This window comes from Bos indicus x Bos taurus, chromosome 3 (assembly GCF_003369695.1).
Source record: "Bos indicus x Bos taurus breed Angus x Brahman F1 hybrid chromosome 3, Bos_hybrid_MaternalHap_v2.0, whole genome shotgun sequence".
In the NCBI taxonomy this organism is placed as follows: domain Eukaryota; kingdom Metazoa; phylum Chordata; class Mammalia; order Artiodactyla; family Bovidae; genus Bos; species Bos indicus x Bos taurus.
The window spans coordinates 78,724,285-78,752,042 of NC_040078.1; the positions used below are offsets into that span (position 1 = coordinate 78,724,285).

Here is a 27,758-nt window from a genome sequence, read left to right on the forward strand (position 1 = left end):
TTTACTTGTAAGTTTCAAATAATGTATGAATATTCTAAATAGCCTCTACACAGCCTTTTAAGATCTGTATATTCATATAGATTATAGCTTTAGGTAATATTTAAAGAAATGTTACTTTACTTTTATTTAATGTTAAGTATGCTACAATTGTCAACTACAGATTGGCACTTGCTTTCTACCTCTACAATGATTAAATCATGTGCTGCTGTAACTGCTGATTTTCAACAGCCCCTAAAAGAAGTTTAGGGTGGAGAGCAGAAATGAGGTACTTAGTTGTCTGGGGAAAACCAGCAGAACAGGTCTTCAGAAAGTTAGATATTTTCCGGAGCTGATTTTATGAGCCCAGTTCTCCTCATATCTAGAAAAGCACTAAAATCCTTCATGGTGATATCTGCTCCTCATGACTCAGTAACCTTCATGAGACTAGCAGAAACCTGCAAAAAAATATGTGCTTAATTGCATGTACTTTCCCTTCACCAAAATCAAATATATACTGACTTCCCTCCTACTTTTTTGTTACAATTTCTCAGAGCTATCTGAAATGCTGCCTCCAAGGCTATAGTTCTAATTCTGCCTCAAATAAAACTTGACTCACAACTCTCACATTGTACATTTTTTTAAAGTTGACAGAATATATATTTGTAATATGAAAGAGGCAACCTGACCATATAAACAGTCTTACCTGATATTTGAGCATGTCCACATTATAATACGTAGCCTGGGGTTTTTGTTCCGAGACTTTCTTTAGGTGAGTCATCAGATTTGGCATGTTTACCCAGAATTCCTTGGCATTGGCATCATTTTGGGTATTATCGCTATTTAATTGGGAAGAAAAACTGATTGAGTAGCATCTTGTGAAAAACACAAAACACAAAACAAGCATCTTAGCAAATTATCATCTGATTTCTATCTCAGTCTTTGAGAATTTATACAGACTATATTAACAATAGTAGAGTTGCAGTCCTGAATGGTATTATGTTAATAAATACACATGAAAGTGAAAGTGTTAGTCACTCAGTTGTGTGCGACTCTTTGCAAACCATGGACTGTAGCTCACCAGGCTCCTCAAGGCATTCTCCAGGCAAGAATACTGGAGTGGATTGCCATTTCCTTCTCCAGGGATTCCAGGGGTCAAACCCAGGTCTCCTGCATGCAGGCAGATTCTTTACCATCTGAGCTACCAGGGAAGCCCATAAATACCCATAGTGAGGCATTATTGTATTGCTGTAAATCCCAATGAGTACCCAGTGATATTAACCAATCATAATGATAACTGGTTGCTTCAAAGAGTGAATTATTTATTAACCCAAATTTAAAAGCTCTAATACATCACCACTGCTTCCTCTAAATTAGTCAGTTAATGCACTCAAGGAGTCATATACATTGATTTTCTTTTGAATTTACTTCAACAGTCGGTTCTCAGAAATTACTGATTTAAATATTTGGCTCTAAGTAAACACGTTCTTTGTCTCCAACTGAGGAGAAAAGTGTGTTACTAAAATTATCATGCTCCCTTTTTAATATTCACAGTAGTTCATCTAAGAGCATCTAAATCATACAAAGTCACCTCACTTACAAGATGATTCTGGAATTTAAATGATAATAACCATGGCAGTTACACTAGAAAGTGCAGTCTTGGTGAATTAAATGAGTTTTGTATCCCTAGGGGAATTGATAGCTTCCCCTGATGTTTCTTGAAAATGCTTGCCTCAATGGTAAAAGAATCAGGCAAAACTGTGAAAAGCATTTGCTCATTTCCCGCATAATGAGGAAACTGAGGGCCCAAGTGTCTTAAGTAACTTATTGACATTTCATTTTCAGAATATCCTGTAGAATAAAATAACAGTAGCTAGAATTTTTTGAGCATCTATTATGTACTAGGCACTCTGTTATGTATGCTATAAACTATTTCACTAATATCTACTGTGCAAAGAAAGAAGGATCTTCTTTTTTAAAGACAAGTGAATGCTATAAAAAGAGAAAATTAGAGAGTAAGAAAACAGAAGGGTGTGATAAAGACAAATTGTCAATTTCTATGATTCAGCCTCCAGAAGCCAAATATAATCAGAGCCTTAAAAATGATCCTGGTCCAGAGTGGTTGTAGGGCCCAAGTATCAGCAAGAACCCTATGGTTCTGTTGTGCCTGATAACAGGCTGTTGAGGACAAAGCAAAGTCCTATTACCCTGTACAGGTAGGAAGTGGATGGAAAAGACTCTTGGCCCCTTGTCTTTGCCCCTGGCCAAGTCAAGCTAAGGATGCTGATAAGGGCTATCTAAACTGTTATTACCTAAAACATCCAAGTTATCCAGAGCTGCTTGAGGGGTAGCTATACAAGGAGGCAGGAGACAAAAATAATAGAGGTTCAGCAAAATTAAGTAATTTACTTAAGGTTGAACAGCTAAATAAGTAACAGGGTCAGGATTACAGCCCAGGTCAGTCTTACTCTACTATACCAAAACAGATATGGAATTAATATCCAACAACATTTTATTTTATTAATGTTAATAAGCTATGGTTTTTCCAGTAGTCATGTACAGATTTGAGAGTTGAACCTAACAGGAGGCTGAGCACAGAAGAATTGATGCTTTTGATCTGTGGTGCTGGAGAAGACTCTTGAGAGCCTGGTGGGCAGCAAAGAGATCTAACAGTCAATCTTAAAGGAAATCAACCCTGAATATTCATTGGAAGGACTGGTGCTGAAGCTGAAGCTCCAACACTTTGGCCACCTGACGTGAAGAGCCAAGTCATTGGAAAAGACCCTAATGCTGAGGGCAAGAGAAGAAGGGGGTTTCAGAGGATGAAATGGTTGGATGGCATCACCAACTCAATGGACACGAGTTTGAGCAAACCCTGGGAGATAGTGAAGGACAGGGAAGCCTGGCATGCTGCAGGCCACTGGATTGCAGAGTTGGACACAACTTAGTAACTGAACAAAAACAACAACATGTTATTAAGTTGTGCTAAGTAAATCTGAATAACCGAAAAATCTCAATTATATATTTAACAACACAATAAGCTGAGTCATATGTCTATGATAATTCCTCAGGAAAACTTGCTTTAATAAATAGTCAAGAAAGCTTTGGCAATCCAAAGCTTATACAAAGATGCAATTCTTGAATGCTCAAGAAGTCTTGAGAATTCTTTAGACTTGTAATTGGTTTAATAATTGTTCCTAAACATCCTTGGTAAACCAAACCCTTTCATAAGGGAGAAGTAGAAGTAAATTTCAGTTTGGTCCCTGTCATAGGGATTGCAAACCCAAATGTCTCCAGGGACCAAGCTGGTAACCTAAATGTCTTTCAGTAAAGATAATAGAGAGGATTAAGATGACAGATGAAAGGAGTCTTGAGCTGAATTTGAGAATAATGTTGGTTTCCATTGCCTTTTAAAAACTAGGTGTGGTAGTAAGGGTGGTAAGCTTCATTGTATAACAAACACCAAACAGGTTGTAGAACTAATGGGTCACCAGTCATAGCCCTGGGCTTCCCCAGTGATTCAGCTGTTAAGAGTCTGCCTGCAATGCAGGAGATGCAGGAAATACAGGTTCGATCCCTGGGTGTGGAAGATTCCCTGGAGGAGGAAATGGCAACCCAATCCCGTATTCTTGCCTGGAGAATCCCATGGACAGAGGAGTCTGATGGACTATAATCCGTGGGGTCTCAAAGAGCAGAACACGACTGAGCACACAGCCCTAACACAATCATCAAATACATTTAATAAAGTCCAAATTAATGAGAGTTTTTGTTTTGTTTAAAAAACAATTTAAGGGTCTATATAATGTTTTGTCAAACAGGAATATTCTCAGACTGATACTTAATTCAATTCATAAGACTGAAGTATTAATATAAATATAAAACTTTGATATATGTGTGTGTGTGTATATATATATACCTAAGAACTTGGTAACATATCTGCCTAAAAATGCAACAAAAACTATGACTATCCCTCTGGTGATATTTACAAACTGGTGAAATAGTGGCACACAATTCCTAATTGCAGATGGAGGAACCTAGAAAAATAAAATTAAGTGGCTCAATGTGCACATCAAAAGCACAGAGGGAAACTGAAATAAAAAGCTGTTCATTTCCAATCTTGGCCATTTCATGTTTATCTTTCACTTCATAGGTGAGCATTTCATTTATATTTTTAAGCCTGGAATCAGGTTTACCACTTAAACCATCGTAAAGACCAACGAGAAGGAGGTGATCTTAGTCACCATCTGAAAGACCTGTGACTGTGTTTTCATCGCTGGAGTGAAAAAGTCTCATGCAGTCAAAGAGAGTGACTGTATTGGCCCTCAAACTCCAAATGACCTTTAGCTATTTCTTCATAAATATCCAGCTTGATAAATTTCTTTAACTTATAGTTGAATTGTTCATTCATTCAATAAGTACTATTTAAATCCTTTTTGGGCACAGTGGAAGGTACTGAGGATGTGGTGGCAATCCAATAGATGTGTTCTATTCCCTCATGTCTTTTATAGTCCAGTGTGGAAGGTGGATGAATGAAGAAAGCAAACAGATATATAATTACTGGTTTTAGTAAGTGTGACAATGGAAAGAATAGGAATCTTGAAAGAGAATAACAGGGTTACATGACTTAGTTTGGGAGTGGGGAGGAGAGTGGAATGGTCAGGCAAGGCTGAGTGGAGCTGAGATCTGAAGGATGAGTAGGAGTCTGGTAGAGAAGAGTGGAAATCCTATTGAAGGCAGAGTAACTGCTACTGCTAAGTCACTTCAGTCGTGTCCGACTCTGTGCGACCCCGTAGACGGCAGCCCACCAGGCTTCCCCGTCCCTGGGATTCTCCAGGCAAGAACACTGGAGTGGGTTGCCATTTCCTTCTCCAATGCAGGAAAGTGAAAAGTGAAAGTGAAGTCGCTGAGTCGTGTCTGACTCTTAGCGACCCCATGGACTACAGCCTACCAGGCTCCTCCGTCCATGGGATTTTCCAGGCAAGAGTACTGGAGTCGGGTGCCATTGCCTTCTCCGAAGGCAGAGTAAACAAGTGTACAAAAAAGTCTGGTGGAGAAGAGTGGAAATGCTATTGAAGGCAGAGTAATCAAGTGTACAAAACTTGGATGTGGGAAAGGACTCAGCCATTCCCAAGACAGGCAGGTATGGCTGCAGCTACAAGGATTCCGAAGAGGATGGTGGGAGATGAGGATAGACAGACAGGCAAGAGTGGATGAATCAGGACCTTGAAGGCAATGTAATGTGAAGCCTCCAGAAGGTTATAAGGGAGGACAACCTGATCTGCATCCAAAAAGCTGGCTATTGTGTATAGGAGTGGGGCAAGATTGGAGGCAGAGAGGGGAAGAGGAAAGCGCTGGCTGTGGTCCAGGGAAATGATGGTTATCATTTGGATAGAAGTCGTGATAAAGGGAAAAAGTGGCCATTTTAGAGAAAGAATTTTAGATGGAATATCAGGACTTGTTGATGGAAAAACTACCAAGAATGTTTCTTTTTGTCTCATCCATTGCCAATAATATTGGAGAAGGAAATGCAACCCACTCCAGTGTTCTTGCCTGGAGAATCTCAGGGATGGGGAAGCCTGGTGGGCTGCTGTCTATGGGGTCACACAGAGTCGGACACGACTGAAGTGACTTAGCAATAGCAATGTGTGTATGTGTTGTGTGAATGTGGATATGCATATATATGACAAAACATCACATTCGGATTTAATAGGAAGTGTGAAATGTATTTATATAAAGAAATTTAGAAAAGCTTCTTTGATGCCACACAGCTACCATTCCATCAAAACAATTACCATTACAGTGTAATGAAATTACATGTCTCACAAAGAGATTTTTAAGCTTATATGAAGAGTAGCTTACAGTTCAGATATCATTTGATTTTTAAAAGATGCCAATACAATAAATGGATTTTATTCCTTTTATTATGCTTATTTCCCATCATCCTCATCCACTGTCTACCAGTGATAAGCAAAATAGACAATGAATAAGTTTTATTATTCTAAATGTCTCTTTAGCCACTTGAGAGAGTTGGCCATTAAAAAATATATATGTATACATATGCATGTATGTATACATATATATACACACATAGATATATACAGAGCTCTGGGATTCAATCTATAAACATATCTGAATAACAATAATTTCTCTACAGTGCTTCCCTTTTGCTAAGGTACATCTCTCATCTAAGAATAACATGGTAAGACACCTACATCTTTAAAAAATTTGTGGAAAATATATTTACCAGCAGAGAAGTTGGGGATTTGGCAGGACGTGTTCTAACCTGCTGAAATTTATCACCCGAAAAGTCAGAGCAGCTGGCGATGGATTGTTGGCAAAGTGTCTGGTGATCCCGGCAGGAAAAGACAACACCATTTCTCCAGTAATCTTCACGATACATCTGGCATGTCACAACACGTGAGAGGAAAGAGAGGAAACCCAGGTCAACATGCTGTGAATCAAAGCAGTTGTGAAAAGCAAAGATTTCTGTAATACTATGACACAGCAGAAGAGAGAAAAAGTAAGCTCTTACTTACAATTCACTCTGAATTACTAACTCATTTCTAAGACTTGAGGACTCAAAGTTTTGTATTAACAGTTACTCCAAAAAGTGGCTATTTTGTTGAAGATGTTTTTGCATTGTTAGAATAAAACAGCTTTTCTTTTCCTGTAGAAAAGTCTTTGTGTTCACCTCACAAATAGAATAATTTATCCTGGTGGTTCTCTCTCTGTTTGATATCTGAATTGTTGGAAATATATTTGAAGATATTAAACTACACAGTGTTGTCACACTATTCACTGAGATTTATTTTAGCTCTCTAAGTAACACGATTGATGCCTTTAGTATGTTCTTTTATGGACTCATGGGGTAAACTTTTGCTTCTCACTTAATTAGATCTTCATTCCATTAACTTGTCTATTTGGTTGAAACTATAAAATCAGTCACATACATAAGTTAATACAGCTGGATGATAATTTGGAAGGAAGAATAATCCTTTTATTTTTTTTAAAGCTTTATTTAGCATCACTAATTATTAGAGAAATGCAAACCAAAACTACAATGAGATATCACATCACACTTATCTGAATGGACATCATCAAAAAATCTACAAACGATAAAGCTTGGAGAGGGTGTGCAGAAAAGGGAACTCTTCTACACTGTTGGGAGTCTAAATTGGTACAACCATTATGGAGCATAGTATGGAGGTTCCTTAAAAAACTAAATATAGAACTGCTGTCTGATCCAGCAATCCCACTTCTGGGCTTATATTGGGATAAAACCATAATTCAAAAAATACATGCACCCCAATGTTCACTGCAGCACTGTTTACAATAGCCACGACAGGGAAGCAGCCTGAATGTCCATCAACACAGAAGTGAATAAAGAAGATGTGGTACATACATAATAGAATGGGATATTACTCAACCATAAAAAAGAATACAATAATGCCATTTGCAGCAACATTGGATGGACCTAGAGATTTTCATACTGAGTGAAGTAAGTCAGACAGAGAAAGGTAAATACCACATATCGCTTATAGATGGAATCTAAAAAAAATATGACAAATGAACTTACTTATAGAACAGAAATAAAGTCACAGATGTAGGAAACAAACTTATGTTACCATGGGGTATGCAGGGGAGGGATAAATTGGGAGGTTGGGATTGACACATACACACAGATCTATGTAAGATAGATAACTAAGGACCTACTGAACAGCACAGGGAACTCTACTCAATACTCTGTAATGATCATATGGGAACAGAATCTAAAAAAGAGTAGATATGTATATAGGCATAACTGATTCACTTTGCTGTATACCTGAAACTAACGCAACATTGTAAATTAGTTGTCATCTAATAAAAATTAAAAAAATAAAAAGGGCCTTATTGAAATATAATTGATATACAATTGGCACTTATTTATAGTGTAAAGTTCCATAATTTTTGACATAATGTACATCTGAGAAACGATCACACAATCAAGATAGTCAGGATCCCCACATCCCTACAAGTTTCATCTTGTGTTTTTGTTTTTCTCTCTGTACTTTTCCATCCTTTCCTCCTTATCTCTTGGCACTTGCTAATATATTTTCTGGCTGTACACATTAGTTTGGACTGTCTAAAATTTTTATATAAACAGAATCAAAAGGTGTGTGATTTTTTTGATCTGGCTTTTTCCACTAGGCATAATTATTTTGAGATTCACTCACATAGTGTAGCAACCAATAGTTCACGTCTTTTTATTGCTGGGTAGGATATGGATATACCACAGGCAATTAAAAAAAAATTCCTTTATTGAATAACATTTGAATTCTTTCCATTTTTTTGCCTATTACAAATAAATCTGTGATGAATATGTGTGTACAAGTCTGTCTATGGGCACATGTTCTTATTTCTCTTGGATAAATACGAGTGAGATGATTGGATCACATGGTAGGTGTAACTTTAACTTTTTAAGAAACTGCCAAACTGTTTTCTGAAGTGGAAAACATAGCTGAATATGAGAGTTTTAATTCCTTTACATCCTCACCAACACTTGGTAGGTCTGTCTTTTTAATTTTAGTCATTCTAATAGGTGAGTAATGGTATCTCATTGTTGTTTTAATCTGCATTTCCCTAATGGCTAAGGATGTTAGCATCTTTTCATGTGTTTCTTTGTGATTTATCTACTTGGATGAACTGTCTGCTCAAACTTTCTGCCAAGTTTATAAACTCAGTTTTCTGTTCTCTTACTGAATTTTCAGAGTTTTTTGTACATTCTAGATACAAATATTTTTAACAGATATATGCTTTGCAAAGATTTTTTTCCTAGTTTGGCTTGTTTTTCTTTCTCTTTAGAGTATTAATAACTTTGAAGAAGTTTTTTTTCAAAGAGCAGACGTTTTTAATTCATCAATTTATTCTTTTATGGGTTTTAGTTAATCAATTTATTCTTTTGGAGTCTTATCTAAGAAATCATAGATAAACCTGAAAGTCACAAAAATTTCACCTATTTTATTCCAGAAATTTTTTATTTTTAGTTTTACATTCAGTGTTGTGATCCATTTTTAGCTAATTTTTGCATATTTTCTGTGAGGTATAGGTCCGAGTTTATTTTTAGTTGTGTGGATGAATATATCTAATCATCCTACTACCATCTGTAGAATTAATCCACTTGGCAATTTTGTTAAAATTCAGTTGTCCACATATGTGTGGATCTATTTCTAAATTCTCTGTTCTGTTCCATTGATCTATTTTGTCCATCTTTATACTAATACCACAACCAATATGTCTTGATACTGTAGCTTTTAAATTGCTCTGAAATCAAGTAACATTATTCTACCAACTTTTTTTTCAAAAATGTTTTGCCTATTTTAGGTCCTTTGTATTTCCACATGAAATTTAGGATCTCTGTCAATTTCTAAATAAAACTCATGGAGTTCCAATTCACCCTCTACTGCCTGCTTTTAGAGTATTAGTTTCGGGCCCTTGCTATGCTAAGTCACTTCAGTCGTGTCCGACTCTGTGCGACCCCAGAGACGGCAGCCCAACAGGCTCCCCTGTCCCTGGGATTCTCCAGGCAAGAACACTGGAGTGGGTTGCCATTTCCTTCTCCAATGCATGAAAGTGAAAAGTGAAAGTGAAGTCGTTCAGTCGTGTCCGACCCTCAGCGACCCCATGAACTGCAGCCCTCCAGGCTCCTCCATCCATGGGATTTTCCAGGCAAGAGTCCTGGAGTGGGGTGCCATTGCCTTCTCCGTTCGGGCCTTTAAGGTTTGTACTTTTTCTTGGCCAACAGGCACTATGTTATATTTTGTCAGTAGAGGGCACTAGAGAGACATTGCAAAACGAAGCCATTTTCTTCCCCCCTCTTCCTCGTTGCAGTGTGCTTGCTAGACAGGCTCCTTGCAGTGCGCATGGCTTGTCTAGAACCAGGCTCCTGCAGTGCAGGAGGGATGTGGTGCCCGAGGGTGTGGGTACTGCAATCCCAGTGACACTGGCAGATCCTATAGCGTCTGGCTCCTGAGGTGCTTGTGGCTGGGCTGCCCCAGTGCCCAGATCGGTCCGCGGCGCCAGACTCCTTCATATGCATACTGTCTCCACTGCCGGCTTCTCCCGCGCCCGGAGCCGTTAGCTTCCTCGGGCACCCTCCTCAGCCAGTTTTGCAGCGGAGCGTGCCTCAGTGAGACTTCTCCCACGAACATCTGTGAGGCTGGTGGGCTCTCTCTATATCCATGGGCTGGATACTTCCCAGGAAGTCAGTCGGGGCAATCATAGGGCACACTTCACCTCTCAGGGGTGACTGTCCTTTCCCTGAGGTCCCATGTCTTGCAAATTATTGTTTCGTATATTTTGTCCGTTTTGAAGTGTTTTCAGGTAGAAGGGTCAATTGGTTACTCCATCTTGACCAGAAGCAGAAACCTCGAAATGATTCTTCTTCTTTGGGAAATAATAAATATTTATAATGAGTGAACTTCTTTACGACTTCTGGATACGTCTGGATGACTGACCCTTGCACTGTTCCCTAGTGTACTTTCTAGGGAAACTGAGCTTGGTCAATGAAAACTTGGCTCACACTTGAATATAGGAAACTCTATTTGTCCTATACAAACCTCGTATGCTGTGTAACTGTGACTGATGAGACACAAATGGCTCAGGTGAGATGGTCCTTGGTACACATTCAAAATAGCTTATGTGAAGAACTGCTATAGCCTTGTATGTGCACAAAGTTGGGTTTGGGTTAGAGGTGGAGGGGCAGGTAGGTTTCCTAAAGTTACCCTTTTCCCTCTCAGGTATTATCATCTCTAACTCTGAACTGCTCTGAATGAGAGATTTGGTGTCTGGAAGTTTGCCCCTCCATCTCTCCCTGAGAATATTGCTGATCTCCCAGTTTGGTGTCAACTCAGCTGTCTTCCTTCTCTGTGTCTTAGATTCACGAGCCTTGCTTGATTTACTGGTGATGAATTGGTACTAAGCCTGGAATTCCCCTTAATCTGAGTCTACCCAACATTTTCCAACATATGAGACATGAAAAATTTTAATTGACAACTCTAGAAGAAGACAAGAGCTTCAGCCAGAGCACTTTCAAAATTAGACTGTAGCATCTACCATCACTCAGTATATTGTTAGCAGCAGTGGCTCGAATGTTTTTTGTTTGGTAAGGACTCTGCTCAGTTTCTTTTCCAGGTTCTGCAAAATGAGCTCTACATGGTGTCATGGTAGAGGATAAAGTTTGTTTTTTGAAAGCAAGTCATCAAGAGGAGGGAGTGGTATTTATTAATTCAATAAACATTTATTGACTCATATGTAAGTTGTTTGTTTGAGTGGGAAGGCAATTAAAAAATGAGCAAAACAGCCTCTGTCTTCAAAGGGCTTACAATGTTGGATGGATGATGAGAGAAGTAGTCAGTATAAGCCAATATAATAAGCACCCAGGCTCCTGACCTACATTTTATTTCTGCACTTTATCTCAATTGTCAGAGTCAGATCTTTGATGATTTATTAATCCATTCAATGTCTAAATCATCTGAAGTTTTCTATATATAATTAATATTTTCAACCTATACTCACTTGTTAAAGTAAAGTCTTTGTTCAACAGTAATGACTGTCCTCATCAGTGAGTGATGTGGGTATATTTCATGTTAGTTTAAATCATGGAAATCTGAAATACTGCAATATGGAAATATTAACACATTACTTTATGAAGTAAATGTGAAATCATATGAATCCCCCAAAATTTGTCTAGAATGACAAAATTTCAAGGTCAGCTGGTCAAGTGGCTAATGAATTGGGCTGTCCCTTTTGCCACAGGCAGCATTATGATAACTGGTCAACAGAAACGCTGGCCAATTTTGGTCAGGAAATGTGTGGACTTAATTTATGTGAGGTCGTCAGAAATGTATCTGTTACATAAAATGTCTCTTCTACTGTGCTGATAACTAAACACATGGGTTTCTTTTCAAGCATAGACTTCTGTTCATAGGCTACTTCCCTTCCTTTATTTATCATCCCTTTTCACTGACTTTGACACTAGGCAAAAACTCCTTTTCATATTTCAAGACTCAGTGCAAAGGCAGATCTTTCCAAAGCCTTCCTTAATATCCTTTCCATTCAGCCCTCTTTAGATTTTCCTTGCTTTAGGTTCCTTGGACAAATGGACAGATTAAAAAAAAGAAAAACTTATTTTGTAGCACATTATTTTATCTACTACTGTGAAGGCAAGTTCCGTGTCTTAGGTTCTAGGAAGGCAAAGGTGCAAAACATAGAACCCAGTGCAGAGTAGGAACTCAATAAAATGTTTAAAAAATAAATTCATACATTTCCCAATTATATATCAGCTGCCTAATCAATGAACCACACATTATATAATGCATATATAGAATGGGCAGTGAGAAACAGGACAAAGATGACCTTGAGCACACTTCCTATATAAGCAAGGAGACAGACACTTGAATATGTAATAGAAATATGGTGGTAAGAGAAGGATAGAATACAACTGAGAAACCAAAGGTTTTCCTGGGATTAGAGAATCAGTTCCTACCACCGCTAAGAGTCGGACACAACTGAGCGACTTCACTTTCACTTTTCACTTTCATGCATTGGAGAAGGAAACGGCAACCCACTCCAGTGTTGCCTGGAGAATCCCACAGACGGGGGAGCCTGGTGGGCTGCCGTCTATGGGGTCGCACAGAGTTGGACACGACTGAAGCGACTTTGCAGCAGCAGCAGCAGCAGCAGCAACAACCAGGGTTGTTCAAATAGGAGCTAATAACAGGAGATGTGTTTCCCCCAGGTGGCAGCAAAGTCAAGGAATTCTCTGCTTATTAGCTACTGAGAAAGTTTCAGATATCATACCTGTTACAAGGTGTTCTGAATACTCAGAAAGAGTGTAAACCATATTTAAATGGATTATATGTCACAATATAAAATAAAGTAGTATATGTCTCATTTCAATGTGTGGTCTGAAAACAAATGGGAACACGTTTGATACAGGATGAGAGAGAACCACAGGCAAAGCAAACCCACATGCTTTTTCTGTATCATTTCTCCATGTGGTGCTGTGTTTGGTTTCAACCTCTACCCCACCTCACTCCATGATCAAACTTATAACTTGAGTTGTTTCCTTGAAAGCGAATGCCAGAGCGACAGCAATTAGAATGATTCACTTCTAATTTCATCACAGAAGGTGAAATTAAATTTAGAAGCATGTCACTTCATAATGTTCATAAGTTTCAGATCTCATAATTTCAGTGAAATATACTAAACCTCCTGTGTACCCACATATAGTATATGCTGCAACTACTTTATAACAATATAATTGAAAAAAGACTCAATATATGCAGTTATCCTTAAAAGACTCAGTTAATTTGGGAGGGGATAGGAAAAGCACTAAAATTGCTTTGGTTCAAGTGCTACATCATTGAAACGCCAAGGTCATGGATACCAGGCTCACAGGTACAGACCTCAGTTGTCATAGCGTGCCAGGGAGACTGAAACAAGATGAAGAACCCAGCTTGTATAGGGATAGTTCCACAAGTGACTGGTAGGCTGCTACACCACTTTTTGGGGTTTAAAAAAGATTATTATTAAGGACTTCTTAACCCCATTGTCCCATATCTATTCTCCTCCTATAATGGATTTTGCATTATATTTATGTGCAAGTCTTATTTTCCATATCAACTGTCTTCACCACCAATACTAGACTGTAGTATTGGTGGAAACTGAAGACAATGTACCACTGTCTAGTACATTGGTGGCCACATAGCAGACATTCTGTAAATGTTAAGTGAGTAATTTGACTCAGTTTGTTCAGCAACTATGCGTTGGGTACTCCTTGCCAGGTCCTGTTTTAAGTACTGAGGATACAACAGTGAACAAAATACTCAAGGTTCCAGTTCTCATGAAGCTTACACTCTAGTGGAAGAAGGGACAGACAGTGAAACTGAAAACATTGAACACATTGATTAAAGTGTTTATTAATGAGAAAACAAGTGAAATGTTAACTATGGAGAAAGAGACAGTGAGGTAGGGAGAAAGGAAGTGTTGACTACAGAGAGGGCTGGAGAGTTTCTGTTTTACACAGATGGACAAGAATGGCCTCTGATATACCTACTGCAGAATCCTGAAGGAAGGGAGGGTGCAAGTCACTCAGATACCTGGGAGAAGATCTCGCTAATGTGGAAGGAGCAGCAGATGCAAAGACCTTGAGATGCAGATGGGATTGGGCTGATGAAAGACAAACAGCCAGGAAGGTAGAGTAGCTAGAGGGGCATGAACAAGCCGGAGAGTGACAGAGACAAGATCAGAGAGGTGGCAACTGGAATGGGTCACGAAGGACAAAACTTATACATCATTATGAAGCATTTGGTTTTTACTCTGAACAAATTAGGAAGATTTTGAGCCAAGAGGTGACATGATATATTGAGAATAGATTTTAGGGGGCAGAAGTATCCTTACTACAAATTAGATCTCTCTGAATAAATGAATGAATTAAAGCCAATAGTACATGTACAAAAAAGAATTCATTCTTGTCTGATTCCCAATGTTTTTCACTCCATTATAGATATCTCTCCACAATTTTGACTAGTCATTTTTTGGGGGGTGTGTTTCTACTGTAATTTAAGGCACCCTGAGTTTTCTAAGGTATAGATTAGTCAGTAATAAGCAATCCTTAGAACTGGTGATACAGAAAATAATCTAAATTCTTTATTCAAAGAAGAAGTCCACAGAACAAACACATATTTATATATATAAAGTATGTATACTAAGCTCATGATGCTTACTTTTCTCTAACAGTTCAAATGAACTTTTAATTTCTATTGATGTGTGGTTGTGGCAAATGATATCTCTGCTTTGAAGATGAAAAAGAAAAGGCATGGAAGAAACCAGAAAGTGATAGACTGAATGTTTGTGATATCCAAAATTTATATATTTAGACCTAAACCCCAGTGTGATGATATTTGGGTGGGGCTGTTGGGAGGTGATTAGGTCATAAGGGTAGGCCCTCATGAATGAAACTGGTGCCTTTATAAGAGACTCACAAAGCTCCTTAGCCCTTTCCAATCTATAGGATTCCTATGAGCCAGGAAGCAGGCTCTCATCAGATACTGAACCTGCCAGGGCCTTGATTTTGGACTTTTCAGCCTCCAGAACTTTGAGAAATAAATTTCTGTTATTTATAAGCCACCTAATCTGTTATAGCAACCCAAACGAACTCAGACACCAGATTCCACAGTGTTTACTTCTCTGCAAAACTCTGGGCCCAGAATAAAACTCAAGTGTTCTTTCAAAGGATATTTAGGGAAGTTGATAGATCCCAGCGGCTAGATAGGAGTAGAGTTACTAACTATATTGGTTTTCCAGCATAATACTGTTAGATTTAGACTAAAAAATACTACTGTTTCAGAAGTGTAAAGAGGATCAACAATTAGTCATATAGATTCTCACTTAAAATATATATAGAGATCCAAGTCCTAACTATCCTTAATATCACTGTTTATAAAATTTTTATAAAACATATAGTACTCTATAGTATATGCACATTTAATTTTTTTTCTGATCTTTTATTCCATGGATACCAAGGTCTTCTAAGCCCTAGTCCTTTCAAGTAAAAAACAAAAAGCAATTCTTTCCTCTCCCAGGTTTGTCCTTTGTTTATCCTTCAACTTCAGACCTGGAAGTGCATTAGTCACATACTTCAAAACCAGTTTGACTTAAGTGTTTAGTTTTCAATGTAGACTAACAATCACTTGACCTTTTTTTTTTTAATCTGACCTCTTTGTAAAATTAATGAATGCCGTAGATCCTCTATGGACAAATGTGCACGCAGACATACACATTAGATATGAAATATAATTTCAAGGGATCCATAGACTTCCTGAACCCCATCCAGGGGACTCCTTACAGAGAGAGAAGTATCTAATTACATCACATGTGCATTCAGGTGAAGTCCATTGTCAAGATGTACTGATATAAGTGAAATGAGGCTCACGTAAATAGGGAATGGTACATTTTTATCTAAAACTTTTACTTTGCTGTGATTACAATTTTTTGGCTAGTTTTTCCTTACTTAACAAGGGTTACATATTAATATAATTTATTCTCTTACTTGGAGAAGGCAATGGCACCCCACTCCAGAACTCTTGCCTGGAAAATCCCATGGATGGAAGATCCTGGTAGGCCGAAGTCCATGGGGTTGCTAAGAGTCGGACGTGACTGAGTGACTTCACTTTCACTTTTCGCTTTCATGCATTGGAGAAGGACAGGGCAACCCACTCCAGTGTTCTTGCCTGGAGAATCCCAGGGACCGGGGAGCCTGGTGGGCTGCCGTCTATGGGGTCGCACAGAGTCGGACACGACTGAAGCGACTTAGCAGCATTCTCTTACTAATCTATGTGTTATGGAAAGGTAGTTTTGTTCCAGGTTCTCATTCAAATGCACCATTGTTTCGGTTTATAGGTGAGTGACTCTCAGCCAGGAAAGACTAAAACAATAAAGACATGATCTAGACATTTCCTTTTGTGAGATAATACATTTTCTCATTGTTGACAGAGTTGAGTTAGGGTTTCCTGTAACTTACAAAAAAGACTGAATCAGAGATTTCTGGGTAGTAAGATTAGAGTTTGGACCTTTTGGAATATATATATAATCCTCTTGCCTGTAGCTGTGGGCCTTGGGGGAGCCCAGTGGGGCACTGGCTTCCCCAAGGGTCCCAGCATGAGAAGGGTATATATTTTAAAGAAAGCAGTGAGTTAATATTTATAATTAATTTAATTCTAAGTATGTCACCTGTTATTGCTGACTAGATTTTTTTTGGTCTTAGGATGTGGAATGAAATAATTATATGTGGAGCGTTCCCCGCTGAATAGCATAGAGTTTGGAGAATGTAGTGGACTAAGCCCCAGGCTTACTTGCTTGGATCTGCTCCTTTGAAGTAGGCATTGACCGTTTCTGTAAATGCTGCTGCAACAGGGAGGGTGTCCTGGGCTCCCATGGTTAGGGGGCTGGGTCCCCTGGAAGAACCTGTATAAGATGAAAAATCTTCGCTTAATATGGATTGGAGACAGCCTAGTATATGTGGAACTAAATCCTCATTAAGGGATTATAGGATGAAATCTAATTACTGAAACAAAGTAATATGCTAAGAACCATAACTGTATATTCAACATAGAGCTCAAGTATTTAAAAGGAAATATTTGGCTGGTTTACAGACAAACACACTTGAAATTAACCGAATTAGGTATTCTACCATAGAAAAAAATCCAAGCATAAGAATAAAGTCATGGGATTTTTCAATGTTTACATAAATCATAAGGCAGTATTTGCATGACAGTTTGTACAGCAGGTAGTTAGTAGAGAAAATTATTAGCTTTCTATTTGAGCATTCACATCATACAATTGCCAATAGACTCAAAGGTGTTGGCATTACTTCATTTTAAAGAGGCAAACAGCTACGGGGCACCATGTTATACATTATCTTTTTCTGAGTTGTTTCCATTTCCAATTACCCTCAGATCAAGTAGACTCAAGTGTGCTTATCCCCAGACATACGCAACCCAAATGTCCACCTTGACTTATCACACACACATCAATGCATCAATTCACGTTATTAAAAATAACAGTAGTGCTCATGTGTACTAAACATCTACTATATACCAAGCACAGCACTGAATATCTGATAAGAATTACTGCATTCAAGCCCCACATCAGCCCAGTGGGAGATAGGCAATATATTCCCATTTTACAGAAAGAAAACTGAAGCTCAAAGAGCTAAGTGATTTGCCCTAATAACATCGTTAAGTGGGAAAAACTAAAATTCAAATGTAGATTTGCCCTCCTATAAAGCTCATGTTTTCCCCTATACGGTTTATAATCTTTGTTGTTTAGTCGTTCAGTCGTGTCCCACTCTTCTGTGACCTCATGGACTATAGCCTGCCAGGCTCCTCTGTCCATGGGATTTCCCAGGCAAGCATACTGGAGTGGGTTGCCATCTCCTTCTCCAGGGGATTTCCCGGATCCCAGGATAGAACCCTTGTCTCCTGCTTGGCAGGTGAATTCTTTACTACTAGTCATCAGGGAAACTGTTTATAATATATAATTTGTCTAAATGAAACATTTTTATATGGTTTTGATGCACCTTGAGGTTTCCAAAAGGACTAAGTTTTAGGATCATTGCCTTCATTAACAATCTCTGGACATAGTACCAAAGAGAAGAGTTTTAATAAGAACAAAGTATTTAATTATGTCACACATTCACTGCTTCTCCTTCCTATCAAACAAAACACATTTAATTTTCCCCACCTCATCACACACTACACGTTATGCTTTTTATCTTTAACCTTCAGTAACTGTCATCCTCCTCTCTGATTATGAGAAAATCTACCCTTTGTATATTTCCCTCCTCAATAAAGTTTTCTTTGATAATTCTAGTTCATGCTAGTGTGGGCTTTATATTTTCCCTTGACTTTCAATGTCTTGGATGTGGGCATTGATTCTCAACAAATATTTGCTTATTATCTACTATATGAAATGGCAACCCACTCCAGTATCCTTGCCTGGAAAATCTCATGGACAGAGGAGCCGGGTGAGCTGCAGTCCGTGGGGTCGCAAAGAGTCGGACACGACTGAGCGTCTAACACACACACACACATCAGGCATTGTTGCCGGTGCTGGGGATTCAAAGATAATTAAACACAATCCTTGTTCTCAAGAATTTTTGTTGTTTGTGAGCCATGCGGTGTGTGGCATTTTGTCATAGAATTCAGAATGGACTGAGACACGCAGCCTGGCCCCGATCTGTTCTTGACACACCTCCTCTCTATCCTTCCAACAACCCTATACTCTAGCTACGTTCACTTCTGGGCACCATAGTTCTTACTATGGGTTTAATCAACAATGCCAGAGAAGGAGAAATAGCAAGATTTGACAAAGAACCCTTTTACCTTAAAGGATCCACAATTTACAATTCTAATTTCTTCACATCCCTATACATTGCAATTAATATGCCCTCTTCTTTTTTACTTTTTTCATTTATTACATAATTTTCCTTATTGCTATCTGGTCTACATATCATTTCCATGAGTATATATTATTCTACAAAAAAAAAATTCTCCAAATGTTTGGCCACTTCTAGGTAGAAATTATTTTAAATCCATCTTTGTATAATTGGTCTTTTTCTTTCAATTATTTTCTTAAGATGTAATTTTATTATTACAAATTGGGACAACTAAATCATAAGGCAGATAAATTTTTGATTACTAAGAATGACAGATTATTTTACATAAAGATTATACTCAATGAAAATGCTATCAATTATAAATGAATGCTTCTGTTTCCCTGCAGTACCTTAGAAAGTCTTTGTTAATTTGACTATTGGAAAACTAGGCTAAAACTAGGAGAACGTCTAAGATGCTGAAAAATTCAAACCTCATGGTCTAAGATAACCAAAATGGGCCTTGAAACTATTTTCGAATATCTGAAATAATATTACCAGACAGTGACTCTGGGGCCAGAGTTCATGGCCATGTATCTGCAAGTTAATAGCTTTGTGACCTTGGGCAAGTCAATTATCTTTAGGTTTCTCAACCATAAAATGAAGGCAATAGATTACATAATCTTTGTGTAGTAGGATTCTATAATTTTGTTTTAGGAATATAAGGAGTTTTAAACAGAAAGAACAATTTTCTCACACAGAAATTAACTGATTTGAAAAGAGTATCCCTTCATGGTGTTTTGAATGAATATGCCAAATATTTACAGAGCCTTTACTATGTGTAAGGTATTTTTACATATTTTTTTTACACGTTTGGAGACACAAATATGTGAACTTCCAGAAAATAAGGTATAAGCATTTCTAAAAACTAGTAACAGTAACATATGCAAGTAAAAGCTTAAGACAATAGTTCAAGTGACAGAACTGTGAAGTTTTTTCACTGCAAAATTAATTGCCCAATGAGCAGAACAGGAAATGTTGCTCCTTGATTTAAATGCTGCTAGGGCTCTGGAATCTTATAGACTTGGGTGTGAATCCCAGTTCCTCCACTTACAATCTATATGACAAGGAATAAGATATTTAATCTGACTGCGACTTGGTTTCCTCATTTTTTAAATAAAATAGATAATAATATCTATTTTGAAGGCTTGTCAGCCAGTTCAGTTGCTCAGTTGTGTCTGACTCTTTGAGAGCCCATGGATTACAGCACACCAGGCTTCCCTGTCCATCACCAACTCCCAGAGCTTGCTCAAACTCCTGTCCATTGAATTGGTGATGCCATCCAACCATCTCATCCTCTGTCATCCCCTTCTCCTCCTGCCTTCAGTCTTTTCCAGGATCAGGGTCTTTTCCAATGAGTTGGCTTTTCACATCAGGTGGCCAAAGTATTGGAGTTTCAGCTTCAGCATCAGTCCTTCCAATGAATATTCAGGGTTGATTTTCTTTAGAATTGACTGGTTTGATCTCCTTGGAGTCCAAGGGAGTCTCAAGAGTCTTCTCCAACACCACAGTTCAAAAGCATCTTGTGGTGGACATCAAATGGGATAAAATTTGTGAAATCTTTAGAATGGTATTGCTGACTTAAAAAATGCACACACACAAAAAATTGAGAGTTATAAGTTTTATTTAGGGGCAAAATGAAGACATTTCTCTGAACTATCAGAGCATTTCAGATAGCTCTGAGGAACTGCTCCAAAGAGGTAAGGGAATGGTCAGAATATATGTGGTTTTGGTGAAAGGGGAATACATGCAAGCAAACTCATATTTTTTTTGCAGAAGGTTTCTGCTAGTCTGGAGGAGCAGATATCACCATGAAGGATTTTAGTGCTTTTCTAGATATGAGGAGATACAAGAATTGGTTCACAAAATAAAATAATTGGTTCATAAAATATCTATTTGAAGACCTGTTTTGGCAGTTTTTCCCGGAGCACAGCGTGCCTCAGCTCTCCACCCTGAACTCCTTTCAGGGGGTGTTGAAAGTCAGCAGTTGCAGCAGCACATAATTTACTCCTTGTAGAAGTAGATGGCAAGTGCCAATTTGTAGTTGACAGTATGTACTGGAAAAACATCTTGTTTTTGTTGCTGTTATTTTGTCAGGGTGAGCTTTACTAACTTTGTTGAATTACAGTTGCCTCTGAATTTGAGTAGCTTTTGAGGCAGAGAATGAAGGGAGATGATATCACAAATGGTATTCTTCACTGAGCAAGGAGATAGACCAAAATTTTCAAATTCCTTCCAACTCTAAATTTCTCGTATGATAAGAACAGTGAATTCTATCATGCATGTTTAATTTTTTGTGTATTACATGGTGGCTATCATCTGTTCAAGTTACTTGATATAATGCTTGGACTAACAGGAGATGAAAGTTGGTTGAATGCATATTTATCTCTTGATTCATTTGAATGTGAGTTCCTGCACAAGTAGGCATTGTGCTAGATGCTGAGAAATTCACAGAAATGGCTGAGATGTACCTCTACCCTTCCCTTCATGGAGCTTACAGTATAGAAGAGGGCTGTAATATTAGACGTGAATGAAAAATGAAGACTCTATGAAGTTAGATAGTAGTTCAGTATTATAACAATTATATTACTATTAATGATTATTTTTAAAGAATTCAAGATCAAAATAGCAATTATTATGTTTGTTCTACAACAAAATAAAATATCAAATATTAACATGTTTTTGTTCTTTATACATTGAAGGGAGAAACAGAGTCAGGATAATTATCTCTACTTCACTGGCCCAAGTTCACTCTGCTAGTAAGTGGTAAAGCCAAAATTCAATCCAAGGTGTCCCAACTCTAATGAAAACAATAGTAGCAACAATGAAAACTTTATACCTCTTACTTCCTCCTAAGAACTATTCAAGAGGTTTTACTGATATTAACTCTTAATTTTGATAATATCTCTCTTAGGAAACTGCCATTATTATCCCTCTTTTCCAGGTGAGAGAACTGAGGTTTCAAGTCACTTAGTAGCCTTGCCTGCAGTCATCCAGTTAGGAAATAGTAAGAAGAGAACAGAGATGCAAACTTAGTACTTCTTGCCTTTGGGTCCCGAACTCTTATTTACTCTGCTCTTGGAACAAAGAAGTCAGAACAAAATTACATTAGTCATCTGTGGGCACATATGTAGTCCCCCTCGAAGAATAACTTGTTGCCATTAGCTTGTCAACTTCTGACAAAATAGCAATTCTGTGGTCCTGGAAAGTAATTGTCATGCATACTTAGGGAGTTCTGAGAAATGGAAAAAGGCACACAGAATCACCATAGTGTGATAACGTTTTCTGAAAGGCAGTTTTCTATGACTCTCATTACCAAGCAAAGTTATATACACACACACACAGGTACACACATGCACACAAAACCCAAGGTTAAAAAAAATTAGTATGACATCTTTAAAAGAAGAGGTCATTCGACCATATAGCACAGGGAATTACACTCAATATTTTGTAATAACCTATAAGGAAAAGTAAACTGAAAAAGAAAAAATATATATGTGTATATATATATATATGTAAGTATTATAACTGAATCACTGTGTTGTACGCCTGAAACTAACACAGCATGGTAAATCAACTATGTTGTTATTCAGTTGCTAAGTTGTGTCTGACTCTGAAAACCCAAGGGCTCTGGCCCTCCAGGCTCCACTGTCTTCCACTATCTCCCAGAGTTTGCTCAAATTCATGTCCATTGAGTCAGTGATGCTATCCAGCCATCTCATCTTCTGTTGTCCCCTTCTCCTCTTGCCTCAATCTTTCCCAGTATCAGAGTCTTTCCCAGTGAGCTGACTCTTCCCATCAGGTGGCCAAAGTATTGGAGCTTCGGCTTCTGCATCAGTCCTTCCAATGAATACTCAGGGTTGATTTCCTTTAGGATTGACTGGTTTGATCTCCTTGCTGTCCAAGGGACTCTTAAGAGTTTTATCCAGCATCACAGTTTGAAAGCATCCCTTCATGGATCACAGTCTTGTCATGGTGAAAGGGTTTGTGTAACTCAGTGAAGCTATGAGCTATGCCATGCAGGGCCACCCAAGCCAGAAAGGTCATAGTGAAGAGTTCTGACAAAACATGGTCCACTGGAGGAGGAAATGGCAACCCACTCCAGTATTCTTGCCTGGAGAACCCTTGGACTGTGATGAAAAGGTATGGCACTGGAAGATGAGCTCCCCGCCCTAAGTCAGAAGGTGTCCAACACGCTACTGGGGAGGAGCAGAGGGCAATTACAACAGCTCCAGGAAGAATGAAGTGGCTGGGCCAAAGCACAAGTCAACCATATGTCAATAAAAAGTGAAAAAGATAAGTGAGTAAGGAGCAGGAATTGTAATAGGTAAAAATATTAAAGGAGAAAGGGAAAGGGAGAGAGATTTTAGAAGAGAAAGGGAAAAATACAAAAAAAAAAAAAAAGAGGGTGAAAAGGAAGCAAAATACCGAGGTACAGAAATTGAGTAACAGCACAAGGTTTACCTGGCAAATGAATAACTGTTTGTGCACCAAGCTGCACAGAGAGGCCTATTGCCAGTCTTTTGTGTGGAGGAAAAGTGTATCCTCATGGTTTGTCCAGAGCAAGCCTGAGGAGTGGCCAAGGTCTCATTTCCTCCTCACCTTCTGCACACATTTCTCCATTTTCTGTATGTTTTCTGCTTTGCAAAGTTGAAATTTAGAACATTTTTTTCACATCAAGGCCAGTTCAGTTCATGAAGATTTATTTTCAGTTGTTTTAAATTTAATAAGAATTTATGTCAGAATAGTGCTTCCTTCAGGGGTGTTTGTAGCATTTGTCACTATAGGCTCAATCAACGGTAATAGATGTTATCTATTGTGTCCTAACTCTGTGTGATGCTTCATTATGTATTATTTCCTTTAATTCATATAACCACCTCACCAAGATGAGGAAGCTTAAGTAACTAGCTGAAATCCAGAGAGCCAAGACATCTATGCTTTTAATTATTGTGCTTTGATGTTACAATAAAGAATCTAGAACTTCATTGCACACTGTGAGTCATGACTGTGTTTCTTTGTTAATATCTGTCCTTGGGCAGGTCAGTGATTCTAACTGCATCCCTATCAAATTGGGATGTCAGGGCCACCAACCCTACCTGACTGTAAAGAGGATTTGCACTTACAAATGCCAGGTGTCAAAAGAGTGGCAAATTTTACTCTCTGTTCATCTGGGACTAGAAAAAGTCATTCTGAAAGTACTACCTGAAGTATGGACAGCAGGAGAAGGCAGTCTTGTTTGTTGAGAAGACTGTTCCCACCCTTGCAGTCTACCAACCCAAACAACTGCCACTCTACCAGGCCTGCTGTACACGCAGGGCAAGTGACCCACTTTTGTGTAGGAGTGAGAATGCAGGAGACAGAACTCACAGATGGAAGCAACACAGAGTGTCAGAATGCATGAAAGGAGAGAAAAAAATTCCAGGAGTTGTACTAAGCAGCATGAGTGAGCAGGAGACATGGGTTTGATCCCTGGGTCGGGAAGATACCCACTCCAGTATTCTTGCCTGGAGAATCCCATGGACGGAGGAGTCTGGTGGGCTACACTCCACGGGGTCGCAAAGAGTCGGACACGACTGAGCGAGTGATTTAACTTTATTTAAAAAAAAAAAAGCAGATCATATCAGTAGGATTAGTAAATAAAGTATAATCAATTCAATTATAATTTATAGAGTATATTCCATACAAATACTGTTGGAATCAGATTGAATAAAATTTGAATCCTGACTTTATTCACTTACTGTGTGACCTTGGAAAAATTACATAACCTCTCTGATTCCACTTTCACCATTTTGGAAAATGGAGATTGTATTCTTTGAAGATACTGTGACAACTATTATGATATAGAATGCCTTATCTGATAGTATCAGAAAAAAGTCACTTAGAATGAATGCATTTAAATGGCTGCTAAAATTTCATAGGGTATAGTGATAAAAAAGCTTGAGTGACAGTCAAAATTGTCAAAAATTAAATTTGTGAAAATATCTTTTCTTAACACACTGCAATCAAATAATCAATGAATTCTTAGAATGAAGAAAAGCGATTATGCAGATATTTTGAGGAAAGGCATATTTTTCTGATAAAAATTGTATTATAGATTTATATACCAATCTAGTTTCAGATTTGGTTTTCATTCATGATTATGAAGTGATTCTATATGGCAGGGTTAATTGAGAGTTTTAGCAATTTTTCTAAAGGCCTCTTAATTTCTCGTTTTTCTTTCAAAGTGGCTATAATATGAGCTTCCTTTATTTCTTCTTCTTCAATTATTAAGTTTAATTTTTGCTAAACCCTCATTTGAGAATGACTTTGAATATGACCTGCTGCTGCTGCTGCTAAGTCACTTCAGTCGGGTCCGACTCTGTATGACGCCATAGACGGCAGCCCACCAGGCTCCCCCGTCCCTGGGATTCTCCAGGCTAGAACACTGGAGTGGGTTGCCATTTCCTTCTCCATTGAATATGACCTAAAGAGCTTTATACCATCACTTTCCTTGACTTTATGGAACCCCATATCCTTTCTAAGATTGGCAATTTCACTTTGCAATAAATGTGCACTGTGTCTGTATTATATGTCTATTGTTTATTTCAGATGTTCATGAAGAAACTGACCAAATCTGCATATTATGTAATGGATGAGGATAGATGCTAGTGTTAATCTGGTAAATTGATATTAGTACAGGTACTAGTGTTACAGATTAATACTTTCATGTTGCATTGATCTTTACTTTCCTACCCAATCTGATAACTGCAAAGACACTGATAAGGACAGTAATGTAGGGAGCTTTGCCAGGATATGAAAATCTGAGTGCTTGCACATAGAAAATACTCAATAAATGATAGCCATTATCATTAATGGGGCTTCCATGATGGCTTAGTGGGTAAAGAATCCCCCTGCAATGCAGGAGATATGGGTTCAATCCCTGCATCAGGAAGATCCCCTGGAGGAGGAAATGGTGACCTACTCTAGCATTCTTGGCCTGGAAAATTCCATGGACAGAGAGGCCTGGAGGGCTACAGTCCATGGGGTCACAAAGAGTTGGACACAACTGAGCACATGGCAAACATATACAGAGAGCACACACATTATCATTAACAGAGAAGGGGAGTTTGTGGGGCAGGCACAATATCCAATACATTGTTTCAGGCTCCCCTTAACTCCATACACATTTAGTATATGAGAGGAGATAATGAACTGTGGTGTTAGAGAAGACTCTTGAGAGCCCCTTGGACTGCAAGGAGATCCAACCAGTTCATCCTAAAGGAGATCAGTCCTGGGTGTTCATTGGAAGGACCGATGTTGGAGCTGAAACTCCAATACTTTGGCCACCTGATGTGAAGAGCTGACTCATTTGAAAAGACCCTGATGCTGGGAAAGATTGAAGGCAGGAGGAGAAGGGGACAACAGAGGATGAGATGGTTGGATGGCATCACTGACTCAATGGACATGGGTTTGGGTGGACTCCGAGAGTTGGTGATGGGCAGGGAGGCCTGACATGCTGCGGTTCATGGGGTCACAAAGAGTTGGACACGACTGAGCGACTGAACTGAACTGAAAGAGAAGATTAGAAGTTTTTCTTAGGTCAGTAGAAAGAATTTTATCATGAGAGCTTAACTTGAGAAGGTGAGTTGTACTTTTGTGATCTTGTGAATCTTAGCTGAAATGATGGCTAATAAAATATTGTGTGTGTTACTTAAAAAAAAAGTCACAGCAACTTTGTTTAAAAAATGTTAGGATAGGTTTGTAAGGAAAGGAGTCACAGCAAAGTTATTACATATAAAATTTTCTATTTTTTTCTTTTTCTCTACATCTTTGAATGTTACAATTTTACATTAACTAGTTGAACAATTATTTGAAATTTATCTTATATATGTGTATGTTGTATATGTCTGCATACACTGCATATAAAAATGTATACATAAAGTACTTTGCATATTTTGGTATATTTGTATATCTTTGTCTATTTTAGAACTCTAAGCCTAAGAAAATATCTTAAGATCAAAGAATTATGTACAAAGATGCTCAAGGCATATGGGAGTATTTGAAGCAAATTAAATGCCTAGTTACTGAAGTGAAACAAATCATTTGTGACAGAATGAAATATTATGCACATATTAAAAGCTTTAGTAATTAAAATAGCATTAAAAACAATCACGTATCACATTTTACCAGATTGGAAAAGGCAAGAGATACTGGCATAACTCAGTATTGCTAAGTGTGTAGAAAAAATGTCAATCATAATGCTGGTATGAATTTTTGGATGGACATTTTGTAATATGTAGTATTATTTGAAGTGTGCATACTGCTTAACACAGTGATTCCATTTTTAGCAATTTATCTTTTGGACAAATATACACAAGTCCACGAGGATATAAGTTTAAGGTTGCTCATTGCATTATTTTACATACTAGCAAAAAAAAAAAAAAGGGATAAACTCAACCTAAAAATCCATTAATAAAAGATAGGCACATTCATATAATTGAATAGTATGGAACCATTAATACGATTTTATAGATGTATATGTATATAAATGCACACACATATACATTCCAAAACACTCCATATCATACATATAAATGGCTACTATTGACTACAGGTTATAGAGCAGAGTCTATCTTCTATTTGCCTACAATTGTACATATTTCCTTAATTGTGAGAAACATACTTTTGAAAACATGAAAATATTAAGATTTCTGAAATTGAGGTGCATCTTATAATCAATGTGAAAAGAAAACTGGTGGCTGCTAACAGAATATGTTCCAGAGTTGCTTTGGTTGTACTTGTGAATGTAACTTTGAGCTTTGTAACCTGA

The 27,758-nt window shown here is 38.0% G+C and overlaps 1 protein-coding gene across 16 annotated transcripts in view; it reads right to left on the reverse strand.

The window, feature by feature from the left end:
- The window catches only part of SGIP1 (SH3 domain GRB2 like endophilin interacting protein 1), a 232,978-nt gene that overhangs the window by 15,580 nt on the left and 189,640 nt on the right, over nucleotides 1–27,758 (reverse strand). For all 16 annotated transcript variants that reach the window (XM_027536983.1, XM_027536980.1, XM_027536977.1 and 13 more), the window contains 3 exons: nucleotides 16,869–16,980; nucleotides 6,221–6,376; nucleotides 683–815 (listed from right to left, as the gene is read on the reverse strand). In XM_027536983.1, the coding sequence (XP_027392784.1) occupies nucleotides 683–815; nucleotides 6,221–6,376; nucleotides 16,869–16,980 (401 nt within the window). The remainder of the gene's footprint in view (nucleotides 1–682; nucleotides 816–6,220; nucleotides 6,377–16,868; nucleotides 16,981–27,758) is intronic.